The 13,044-nt window shown below is 47.4% G+C and overlaps 1 protein-coding gene across 3 annotated transcripts in view; it reads right to left on the bottom strand.

Moving 5' to 3' along the window:
• LOC144688520 (sodium/potassium-transporting ATPase subunit beta-1-interacting protein 3-like) overlaps positions 1–13,044 on the bottom strand; it is a 298,615-nt gene that overhangs the window by 207,513 nt on the left and 78,058 nt on the right. For all 3 annotated transcript variants that reach the window (XR_013578426.1, XM_078555200.1, XM_078555201.1), the window contains exon 2: positions 4,418–4,555. Coding sequence is in view for 2 of the 3 variants with exons in the window: in XM_078555200.1 (XP_078411326.1) it covers positions 4,418–4,555 (138 nt within the window). In the remaining variant the exon portion in view is untranslated. The remainder of the gene's footprint in view (positions 1–4,417; positions 4,556–13,044) is intronic.

Genomic DNA, 13,044 nt, shown 5'->3' with positions numbered 1-13,044 from the left:
CAACCCAACTCAGCAAAAATGCTACACTTTCGATGTCTACTCTATCAATACCTTTCATAATTTTAATGGCCTCTGTCTAGCCACCCATCAGCCTTCTCTTTTCAACAGAAAAAACAACCAGTCGATTTATCCATTCTTGACAAGTATAGCCTCTCAATTCTGGTATCATCCTTCTCAATCTTTTGTGCACCCTCTCCAGTACTTCCAAACCCTTTTTATAATATTTGAAATGAAATGAATTAGCTAAAATGAGTAACTAGGTAAACTGGGGCTATATTTCCTAGAGCTGAGATTAAAGGGTGGTCCAATTGAAGTTCTTAAAATAATGAAGGGAACTGACAGAGTGGGTAGGGGATTACTTCCGCCTATTTGGGGAAATTCAGAACAAGAGGACATAGAATTAAAACTAAGCCATATAAACATGAATTTATAATATGGACGTGACTGCCTATAAGGGCAGTGGAAGCAATGACTTCCTGAAGGAAAAGGAAGAGAGCAATTTGCAGGGCAATGGAAAAAGAGTAGACTAATTAGGAACATGGGAACAAGAGTAGGCATTTAGCTCCTCAAGCCTGTCTGCCATTCAGTGAGATCATGGCTGATCTGCGAATTAATTCCTTATACCCACCTTTACCCCATAAGCCTTAATATCTTTGTTAACAAAAATCTCAGATTTAAAATTAACAATTAACCTAGCATCAACTGCTATTTGCAATTAGAAGAGTTTCCTAATTTTGATTCCTGGAAGGTCTAGCTCCAATATTTAGACCATGGACTGAATTATATGTGCCCCTGGCAGGTGTGAGGGAGGGGCATGTAAAATGGGGCGGGCACCAATCTCACCATCTTCCCGCCCACCCCCGAGCTAACCTCCATAATACTGGGAGGTGGGTGGGCACCTGCCATAATTTAAATGAACAATTAAGGGTCAATTAGACTCATTATCAAGATAACTGACCCTGATAATACACTGCCCACACCATAAAATGTTTAACATGGGCAGCAGGGCAGGAGTGGGAAGAGTGATTTTTTTACCTCAAGTGCTTAAAGTGGGGGGTTGGGGAGAAGGAGGGAGGGGGGTTGCTTTTTGGGGGCTGCCCTCTGTCAATCATGGGGTGCCCCCCCCAGATTGAACTCCCGCTTTCCTTCCTACCTGCTCCCTCCCTTAAACCCACCCTCTCTCCCACCTCCTCCACCCACACTACTGTCCCTCTCCCTAACCTATTCAAACCCTCCCGGCCCAAGACCCCGGACTTACCTGCTCCAGGGATCCAGGGCCTTGGGGTCCTTTCTTCTGCAGCAATCCCGACAGCGGCCACTAACGCCTTCCTAGCGCTGCCAGGACTGATGGAGCTGCCAACCAATCTGACTGGCCAGCAGCTCCAGAGGGCGGGAGGTTCTACTCAGCCCTCATTAGTCCTCCAGATGGCTGTGGGATGGGTTGGCGTGGAGCCATGCCAAAACGGTTTCTGTGGGTGGGGGGGGTGATCCGCCTCCCCGTATTATTCAGCCCTATGTCTTATAATTCTAGATTCCCCAACAAGCGGAAATTGTTTCTGTCTACCCTAGCTATTCCCCTTGATATCTTCAAATCTTTGATCATACCACCTCTTAATCTTCTAAATTCCAAAGAACACAGCCCTGGTATGTGAAATCATTCCTCATTAATAAATATGGTGAATAGCTGATACCCCAACACAGATCCTTGTGAGACATCACTAGTCATATCCTGCCAATTAAAGCAGCCGCCCATTATCCCCACTTTCTGTCTCCTGCTGCTGAGCCAATTTCCTAACCAGGTCAATAATTTGCCTTCAGTTCCCTAAGATTCAACTTTAATTAACAGTGTCTTATGAGGGACTTTATCAAAGGCTTTCTGTAAGTCCGTATAAATAATATTAATAGACATTCCCCTGTCCACTGCCTTTTCAAATATTCCAATCAGGTTTGACACGCATGATCTGCTGGATAGTTTTCTTCAAATAAATCAGTGCAGTCAAATGGCCACCTCCTAGGTTGTAATATTCAATGATCACATGTCATGAATGCAAAAAAGGGACAGAATCTTATGGCCTTAGGACATAAGCGTGAAAGGGGATCATTTCCGAGTCTCCCCACATTGGCTATCAATGTGCCCATCTGGGATATCTTCCCGGAAGCCTCCAATAAGGACAGCAGAGGGCCAGTGGTGTCTCACAAGGATCTATGTTGGGGCATCAATTATTCACCATATTTATCAATAACTTAGATGAATGTTTAGAAATCCACATATCCAAGTTTGGCAATGACACAAAGATAGGTGGCATTGTAACCAGTATAGATGGAAGAGATAAAAATAGTTTCAGTTAATGGGTAAAACTATGGCAAATAGATTTCAATGTAAGCAAATGTGAGATCGTCCACAGCAAAGAAATCAGAGGGCCTTCGGCCTTGGAAGTCCCACAGCCCTACTGTCAGAGGTGGGCACTGTCGCTACAGGACAGAGACCGCTCGAGATGCCCTCTGAAGAGATTTTCAATTTCATAAAATAAATAGTAGCTATATCTTCAGGTTTCAAAAGGAAGATCCCAACAAAGTCCTCAGTCAGTCCACAAATAGGCAGCTAATTATTCAAATTGGTTACCTCCCGTTGCCAATGAAGCCCCGCCTCCAGGAAGATCCCCCAGAAGCAGGAACATTTCAGACTGCTGACCTGACAGCAAGTTTGGAGAATTTCTTCCCAGTCCCGCCATCAAGCCTGACCCCACATCCTGCCCATGGATCTTTCAAATAAATAGTTGTAAAAATGCAGAATGCAGAGTTTATGAGAATCAAAGTTCATTACAATAGGGATTCCTTTAGTGATCCTCTTCAGCCTCTTTTCACTCTCCATTCGACAGAATAATGGTCCAGAAAATTTCTGGCCTGTTTTCATCATTTAATTGCTGCTCTGCACAATCATTATTTCTGATGCACCATTAGCCCAACCACTTGGTGGGTGGAAGGTTGCAACTAAAAATAGCAATCACAGGATTAAGAGACAGATGGGAATATTCTCAAAATGCTTTAGTAACTCACTAAACCCTGAACAACAAATCAGCAGCTTTACTTTTCAGGTTTAACAGAGTCCTGTACTAAGGTTCTGAGCCCACTCCACTTGGTTTCTTAATAATAGAAAAACACAGCTATTTTTATTTTCTAGATATTCCTCTTGCTGCTCTGTTTTGCTAAAGTATAAGAATAAAAAAATTAGATATGGTTCTCTGTTATATTTTCTGACTCTTCCTTCACTTTGATTACGGACAGTCTGCGGCCTGCAGCCTGGATGTGTCATGTTTAGCTGCTGACTTGGAGTGTGGAAGATGAGGCTGGAGGGGGAGAGGGATAGAGTGATGGAGAAGGCAAGGAAGAGGAGAAAGGAGATGGGAAGGGAGAGAGGGGAAGGAGATGTGGGTAAAAGTCAGAGAGGGGAAGCGGGAGAGGGGAGTTTTGTGTGGTTCACGAAATATGGTAGCAATGTAGGTCGAAGATTGTGTAGCATGTGATGTGATATAAGATGTATTAGAGCATAAAAGGAATACTACAGGAAAGTTTCTGTTGTTGGGAAGCAGCGAGAGCAATGGTTTTGGAGTATGAGAGCACTGGAGAGTTGGGGAGGGGTTGCCAGGTATAAGAACAGTGGGAAATGTAATTATGGCTGAGCAGTGGTGGGCACTCATGGATTTTTACAATACGAGAAGCAGCTCATGCAATCTGGGACTGATGCCTTGATGTCTGGGAATGATCTGAAAGAGATATTATAGTGTAAGAGTACTGGGAGTGATGGAAGAGAAACTGCGGGTTAAGGAAGTGGTGGGAGAGGGGGTTCAGCTGTCTTTGAAAAAGGACAAGTTAGGGTCATGATTATGTTACAGAGCTGGTAATTGAGGGATCTGTATTAATCATCCAGGTACAGGAGTTCAAATCCCACCACGGCAGCTGCAGAATTGAAATTCAATTAATTAAGTAAATCTGCAATAAAAAGCTAATATCAGTATTGATGATCATGAAACCACTAGATTGTCATAAATTATCAACCACTGTCATGGAGGCTGGGGGGAGTACAAAGGAGTGGAAGCTTGCTCACTGAGGACACACATCAGGAATTTGAATCACACATCACGCAAAATTTCCAACCACTGAAATGGTTGTAAAAATCATGTTAACTGCATATCAGTATGTTTTTCGAGAGACAAGGCACCTCGTTGGGTTGGAAATGTCAAAGATGATTCCTCTGCAGTAGGGATTCCAGATTAAGGCAGTAAATGTGAAATCTAATGTACTGGAACAGTACACTGGGATCAAATATGTTATTACCCAGTATGAACACTGTTTATTTATATAACGATGGCTAGTTAAAGCTAACATGATAGAGAAAAATTAGAAAATTCTTACTTACCACCACAATGTACCGAGGTCTGTACTGAATTGTACCAAAAAGGCCAAGTATGACAACAATAATGTGCAAGAAGTTTGCTAGAATAGGGGCCCACTGATAACCCAGGAAATCAAAGATCTGTCTCTCCAAAGCAGCAAGCTTAAAAGGAAAAGAGAGAAAAATACTGAGTCAAACCATACAAACCATTGTTTATAGAAAGATAAGAACTTGGATTCATATTATATTGTATCACATTTCTCAAAAAAAGTGTCCCAAAGTTCTTTGCGCACAACACAGAGCTGTGCAGCACAATGACTGTTGTTATGTACCCTACTGAGAGACAATTTTAAGAGCTTGAACTCTGGATGAGAAGACTCACCTACTGCAATTTTACAAATTTTTACATTGATTTGTCAAATTATCCTTGTAATATTCAATGGCGCAGACCATTTGCAACCACCTTTAAATACATTAAACAATTCCAGACTTATATAGGTTTTAAGTCACACTGAAATGAAAACTATAGAAGGGCTCCCTTTGTGTTACCATTTTAAACTGCAAAATAAATAAGACCAATAAAAGCCTGTTTTGATCTCTATTTGGCCAACGCATCCATTTCAAGAAGCAAATCAAACTAATTTTCTACTCACAATGACATAGGACAGTCCATTTACCATTGGGGAATGCAGAAATACAGGCAAAAATAGCCCATCTCATGATGTATAGATATGATTCTATGGGCTGAATTATACGGGGGTGCCATGGTCCCTGCCCTTCACCCCCTACCCCCACACTGGCTAAAAAGTTGGGGGTGTGGGGTATACGCCGAGCATAAGAACAACTGCCCCGCAGCCATTTAATGGCCAACATGCCATTAAATGGCTGGAGGCGGGATTTCCACCCCTCAGGGGCAGGAAGTCCCTCCTCAGAGAACTGCCAGCCAATCAGAGGCCAACAACTTGCAAGTACCAGCAGCGCCAATGTGAGCACTGGCCACTGCTGGTATTGTACTTGGGGCTTAAGAAGACACTCAGTGATGGATTGGAACTTTGTAAGTTTTTGGAGGGTGGGTAAATGATGGGCAGGCTACCTGCTGGATATTATGTGCCTCCCGCCTTCAAACCTGCCGGATGGGGGGTGGGAGAGCGGGGGACTATATAATCCAGGTTTATGAGTTTACACTTCTGGTGAAAGCTCTCACCCATTGGAAAACACATCGAAAATTCAGATGTGCACAGCCATGATTTTCTGACCACGTGGGCACTGTGAGCTAGAATTTCTGATATGATCTCCCGTCGACAAAGCTCCCACTTTATGAACCTAGAATCAGAAATTACCCACACCCTGGACAGTCGCATTCAAAGTGAGTTTCTTTCAGCTCTAGGTCCTTGCAGACAGAATTGAGGCTTACAGACTGGAAGCTTTAGATCTTAGAATCCCTCCTCCTTTTACCAACAGCCTTCTCTTCCTTTATACATATTTTCCTCTTTGAATGCAAATTCTCATTGTCACTAAGTTTTTTTTTTAACTTTAAATCTTCTAACAATAAAAACCTTTCATGATACCCACTTTACTAGTAAGCTTTAAAAAGGTAAACACATTGTTTCTGAGCTTCACCTAACCAGGTGACAGAGGGCCGAACAATCCCCATCCACCACTACTCTCCTCCGTCTGGCTGAACTTGTTCTCACACTGAACAATTTCTCCTTTAACTCCTCTCACTTTCTCCAAATAAAAGGTGTGGCTATGGGTACCCGCATGGGCCCCAGCTATGCCTGTCTCTTTATGGGGTATGTGGAACATTCCTTGTTCCAGTCCTACTCTGGCCCCCTCCCACAACTCTTTCTCCGGTACATCGATGATTACTTCGGTGCTGCTTCATGCTCTCGTCGGGATCTGGAAAAAATTATTAACTTTGCTTCCAATCTCCACCACTCCATCATTTTCACATGGTCCATCTCTGACACTTCCCTTCCCTTCCTTGACCTCTCTGTCTCAATTTCTGGTGATAGACTGTCCACCAATATCCATTACAAGTCTACCGACTCCCACAGCTACCTCGGCTACAGCTCCTCACACCCCGCTTCTTGTAAGGACTCCATCCCATTCTCTCAGTTCCTTCGCCTCCGTCGCATCTGTTCTGACGATGCCACTTTCAAAAACAGTTCCTCTGATATGTCCTCCTTCTTCCTTAACCGAGGTTTTCCACCCACGGTGATTGCCAGGGCCCTCAACCGTGTCCGGCCCATCTCCCGCGCATCCGCCCTCACGCCTTCTCCTCCCTCCCAGAAACATGATAGGGTCCCCCTTGTCCTCACTTATCACCCCACCAGCCTCCGCATTCAAAGGATCATCCTCCGCCATTTCTGCCAACTCCAGCATGATGCCACCACCAACCACATCTTCCCTACACCCCCCCTGGTGGCATTCCGTAGGGATCGTTCCCTCCGTGACACCCTGATCCACTCCTCCATCACCCCCTACACCTCAACCCCCTCCCACGGCACCTTCCCATGCGACTGCAGAAGATGCAACACCTGCCCCTTCACTTCCTCTCTCCTCACCATCCAAGGGCCCAAACACTCCTTTCAAGTGAAGCAGCATTTCACTTGCACTTCCCTCAACTTAGTCTACTGCATTCGTTGCTCTCAATGCGGTTTCCTCTACATTGGAGAGACCAAAAGCAGACTGGGTGACCGCTTTGCAGAACACCTTCGGTCTGTCCACAAGCATTACCCAGACCTCCCTGTTGCTTGCCATTTCAACACTCCACCCTGCTCTCATGCCCACATGTCCGTCCTTGGCTTGCTGCATTGCTCCAGCGAAGCTCAACATAAACTGGAGGAACAGCACCTCATCTTCTGACTAGGCACTTTACAGCCTTCCGGACTGAATATTGAGTTCAACAATTTTAGATCTTGAACTCTCTCCTCCATCCCCACCCCCTTTACCGTTTCTTCCCCCTCCTTTTTGTTTTTTCCAATAATTTATATAGATTTTTCTTTTCCCACCTATTTCCATTATTTTTAAATGTATTTCCACTCATTGTTTATCTCTACCTTTTAGCACTTTTAGTATTCCCCCACCCCACTAGAGCTATCTGTACCTTGTCTGTCCTGCTCTCCACTCTTAATTAGCACATTCCTTTAGATAATATCACCACCACCTCTTTGTCCTTTTGTCTGTGACTTCTTTTGGTTATCTCCACCTATTACTGGCTGCTTGTCCCAACAACCCCCCCTCACCCCCCTTAAACCAGCTTATATTTCACCCCTTTCCTATTTTTACTTAGTTCTGTTGAAGGGTCATGAGGACTCGAAACGTCAACTGTGCTCTCCTCCACCGATGCTGCCAGACCTGCTGAGTTTTTCCAGGTATTTCTGTTTCTGTTTTTGTTTAATATTTCACCTGCTCTTTTGAATGGTCTATTTAAAAATGCAAATTGGCCCCTTTACACCTCACCTTCTATTTGCCTATGTTTATCTAATTACTATTTCAAACCTACTTCTCCTCTATACATCAAAGCCTCCAGACGAGCTGGCTTTAAACCAACTTTAATCCAACTAAGACACATACACACAGACACCACTAAACTCTAAAATAATTTCCAAAAACATTATAGACATGATTATATCTTCTTGGCAGTAACACAATACAAAACTTATTCTGTAATTACTGATGCATTGTAGTTCACTTGATGGCTGAACATTTTACAAGCATTTAAAATGCATTGTATAAAATAGCATATCATAACAGCTGCATGGTCCAATAATTACAGCCATATTGCATTTGGACAACACTGATAACTGGGTTAATTTTAGCATCCAAATGAATCCACCGTGGAGTTGCGGCTGGTGATGATAGTAAATAAGAACATGGGGCCTCTGGAGAACTCTAACAATGTCAATCAAGAAACTCATACAAATGCAAGTTGCAGATCTAGGTCTGCCAAGGCAAAGAAAGTATTGGCCTGTAACTTCTGAGCTCCAGGGCAGTGTATTTCGGGAGTACCCAAAAGATGCGCTGGGGCCCCACCCCCCCCCACACCTCCCCCACCCCCCCCACACCTCCCCCACCCCCCAACCTTCCTTCAGAAATTCCCAGGTAAGGATTGCACGGCAATTGCCCAGGAAGTTTAAACTTCCATTGGGCAATTGTCCTGCACTACGAACCATCGCCAAATGTGATTTAAATCGCAAACTTTGGATGGTTCCGACTGTTACAGCAATAGTTACCCAGAAAAAGTTAGAAGAATTAAAACCACTTCCAGCTCCTGGGTAGCTATTGTACTGTATTGTACGAACACCCATGGGACCCCCAACTACCTCCCACTATACCCCCCAATCCCCCCAACTAGCCACCACAGGACCCCCCGACAAGCCCCCATCCCCACCCCTGACTGCACACCACCCCACTGGCCTGCCCAACCCACCCAAACCACCAAACACCACCCACTCCCAGACCACCCAATCTCCCACCCACCTCCAACTTCCCCCACCCCCCACCACCCAGACCACCCAACCCCTCCCACATCCCCCAGACCACCCAAGCTTCCCGGCCCCCCAAATCCTATCCACTTACCTTACAAATCTACCTTCTCCCTGGCTTGAAAGTGGGATGGACCTTTACAGTAACTTGATTTATGGCAGCTTGTGCTGTAATAAAAGAAGGTGCAGCCCTTGACAGAAGGCCTCAAGAGCGCACTGCACTACACAGCTCTTATCTGACCTGAGTCGAAAGGTCGGGCGAGAAAGCATCAAAAGGATTTTGAGGTAAGAAACTAGGGGCTGAATCGTCCCAGATTTGGACTAAGTGCGGTGGCAGGCGGGTAAAATGACATTTTACCTGCCGGCTGCGATAGCGGGTTTTCACGCCGTATCATCCCAAACCAACCACATTATTTCTGCACTCCCGGGCAACACGCCGTTTCGATGGCAGAGAGCTCTCATTCGGCCGCCTATCACCTCGCCATTTCATCACACCGGACGCAGTATTTAAAGTCCAGCTGCAAGCACATATCTCAATGCCTTCAGACCACGACTGCTCCACGGAAGACAGGCCCCCAGCTTCGGCAGTGCATCTTTGGAATGCCTTTTGGACGCAGTGGAGACCCACCGGGATGTCCTTTACCCCCGCTCTGGCCACAGGGTGGGCAGCGGTGTCACCAGGCTTGGGAGGCGGTGGCAGCAGTGGTCAGCACCAACGCTCTTCAAAAGAGGACAGGCACCCAGTACTACAAGAGGATGAATGATCTCCTTCGTTCCACCAGGGTAAGTCACTCTTCTCATCACTCTCAACACTCACAAACCTATCACACATCCACGGAACCCTCACTCACTGCCAGTTCAAGGGACATCACCATTCACTCTCTCACACACACCTTCATTGTCCTCCTTCTGTTCATGGGACCACTCAGCACCCACACAAGCCAGGCATACCTATCAACTGGCCTGGCAGGCGATCTGCTTACACTCACTCCAACTCTATTCATGCAGGACAAGCTGGCACACAACATGAGGGAGAAGTCGCAGACCAGTGAAGGAATGCCTGAGATCAAGGTCCTCACGGACTTTGAAGACAGAGCCATCCAACTGGCCAGGGACAATCTGGACCAGTCCTGTGCTGACAGTGAGGTCAATGGTGCTCTACCAAGTGAGGATCCAGTAGTGCAACATCCATCAGCAGCCATGCTTTGAGTGGTGTGTCCTGCTTCACAGGCCATCGCCAAGCACTAATTATCTCCCCTTGCTTCCGAAGGCACATCTGGGAAACAGCGAAGAGAGTCCATGACACAGGACCTCCAATCAATCCCCGAAGAGGATTCTGAAGGTACCCTCCTTGAAGTCCCGTCACAGCGCTCACCCACACCCTCCACCAGTGCAGAGACACACACCTCAGTGTGACCTAGCCTTAGAATAGCCTCAGAATCACAATCTGGCGAGCATATCGCTCTGTCTGATCCACAGCAGGTGGCAGCAGGGACTTCCCAGGTCCCTGGCACTCAGAGGACTGCTGGGAGCCAGAAATTTGCTGAGTCCGAGTCAGATGACGAGCCTCTGGACTCGGTCATGTCTCAGTAGCTGGAGCTGCAAAGACAAGCTCGGGAACATCAGGAAGGGATGTCCTCTGCACTCCTTAGACTGCAAGGCAGGATAGAGGAGTCCGTCTGCCTTCAGACTGAGGAGATAGCGCCAGAATACCAATACACCAAGGTCAACACTGGTAGGATGGCGGTTGCCATGGAGACCTTGGTCCATTACGTTGCTCCAGCTGAACTCCATCGCTGAGGCTATAGTTGGCCTCCAACAGTGTGTACGTGAGAGGGGTGGAGGGCAGCCCAATCTCACTCCAACTACCCCTTCTCCTCAAGGAGTCGGCCTGGGGCCCTCAGGCACCAATAGGGAGGAGGATCAGCAGGTGCACACTCTGGGACCATCCACCCAGGTGACCCCGAGAGTGTCTGGCCCATCCGAATCCCCTCTTCCTCTGACCTCAGCAGCTCCAGTTCCACAGGCTGAGGAGGGTGCCACTCCACACAGCAGGACCCCAAAAGCAGGACAGGGCCCTCCTAGTCTTGGCCCTCCAGAGGACACCTGCCAATGTCCTCACAGACAGGGCGTCACAGTCAGCTGGCTGCCTCCACCTCCGCTGTGGATGTCTGGGGAGCACCAAGACGTAGAGGCAGGGTTAGGAAAGTTAAGAAGAATTAGTTGCACAGCCTAGGCACGGGTGTTAATCATTTGTACATAATGTTCACTATTGTCAATAAGGTCCCAAGAATGTCTCCCTGCCTATGGCTCCTTGTTCTGATGAGCAGTGCACTTGTCACTTAGATGTGTAAACCTTTCAGCATAGGATAAAGGCAGGTGTCTCAATCCAGGGCCTCTTCCCTGTGCTCTGTGCAGCCTTCAGAGCAAAGTGATGGTCCGGCCTCACACTCCCTGGACACATTACTGATGCCTGCACCTCGGCGGTGCTCGTCATTGCTGCTAGAATGTAGTGGGCAGGCACCACAGAGTTCTCTCATTCTCTCAGTGTGCTTTCAACACCTTTAAGGTGGAGCTGGCCTCCATCTGGTTAGTATCTGTGACCAGTGATGCTGTGCTCCTGAAGGGTTCAGGCGCTGAAGGCGGACAAAGGATCAGATGTTTCTGAAGTTTCATGGCTGCATCTTTATGATATGGCCCTGATCACAGAGCGCAAGCGAGCTGCCCTCGGCCAGACAGGATCAAACATTCTCAGAGGGCATGTGAAGATCTATGGAATGTCCTCACTGCATGTTGTCATCATCCTCCGGCAATCAAGCGACTAATAGGGCCTCCACTGCATCTCCATGACAGGAGCATGCTCACAGAGGGTATTTGCGCTGCCATAATCCAGACTGGAGTCAAATGTTCACAGATGCGACATGAGTCTCTATGGGGTCACCTAACTGCATGCCGTCATCATCCTCCACAAATCTAGCAGCTATGAGGGCCTCCCGAGCGCACCTGCCTCATCTAGCCAGTGCGAGAGCCCCATCCCCGTCACTGTCGCCTTTGAGGCCCTCCTCACCCTCATCCCCGTCAGCATCCTGCTCATCGGAGTAGACCTACAGCTCCTCCATCTCTCCTCAGCCATCTCGTCTCCCCATTGCAGAGCGGGGTTGTAAAGGGCACAGCAGCACCCTCTGTGAACTGTATTGCAGGGCCCCATCAGACCGGTCCAGGCACCGGAACTGCATGAGCCTCATTGTACCATCGTTCTCCTGCAGTCTGAGGCCACCACACAGATGTTATCAGCCACGGCCTCTGCGGGTAGCCCTTGTCCCCGAGGAGCCAACCCTGCAGCTTCTGTGCACCCTGGAAGACTCCAGGTATCTGTGACCGACTGAGGATGTAGGCGTCGTGCACACTCCCTGGAAACCATGCGCACACCTGCAGTATGCATTTCTGGTGGTCGCACACCAGCTGCACATTCAGTGAATGGGTTTGATGTAGTTCTGTGTGTTGCAACAGGCATCTGAGCACCATGTAAGTGCAGTCGATTGCACCCTGCACCTGTGGGAAATACGAGATCTGGGTGAATCCAATCGCTCTTGCATCCTGGCTGCCCTGATCCGGGCAAAATGCACAAAGCTGTGTGCCCTCGCGAAGATGGCACCCGTGACCTCATGGATGCGTTTGTGGATGGAGGCTTGTGAGATCCCACAGAGGTCACCTGTGGAGCCCTGAAAGGAGCCACTGGCATAGAAATTGAGTGCTGCGGTCACTTTCAGGGCCACTGGCAGTGGATGCCCTCCATGTCCCTGTGGCACCAAATCTTGCAGTAGCTGGCAGATGTGAGCGACCAGTCCCCTAGACATGTGGTCTTCGGTGACACTGGTTCTTGGTCATCTGCAGGAATGACATGCAACGTCTATTCACCCTGAGTGTTGCCCTGGGGGGAGGGGGGGTTGAAGGGGGAGGTCATGGTTTTGGGGGAGAATATGTGTCAGGGGTTGATGTGGTTGCTGGGTGAAACCACACAGGGGGAGTGACATGTGTTCTTGTCTTTTGGTTCCTAGATGTTGTTAATAATCATACTTTAGGCTTTTGAAGATCAAAACTCTGTTTAATATTGTCATGCTGCCATGTACATTTGAAGGTCCAGATTGAACTGGTTCTGTT

Source organism: Cetorhinus maximus, chromosome 13 (genome assembly GCF_964194155.1).
Source record: "Cetorhinus maximus chromosome 13, sCetMax3.hap1.1, whole genome shotgun sequence".
NCBI classification, from domain to species: domain Eukaryota; kingdom Metazoa; phylum Chordata; class Chondrichthyes; order Lamniformes; family Cetorhinidae; genus Cetorhinus; species Cetorhinus maximus.
Note: the sequence above shows the minus strand (reverse complement) of the source record. Positions and strands in the feature narration are given on the sequence as shown.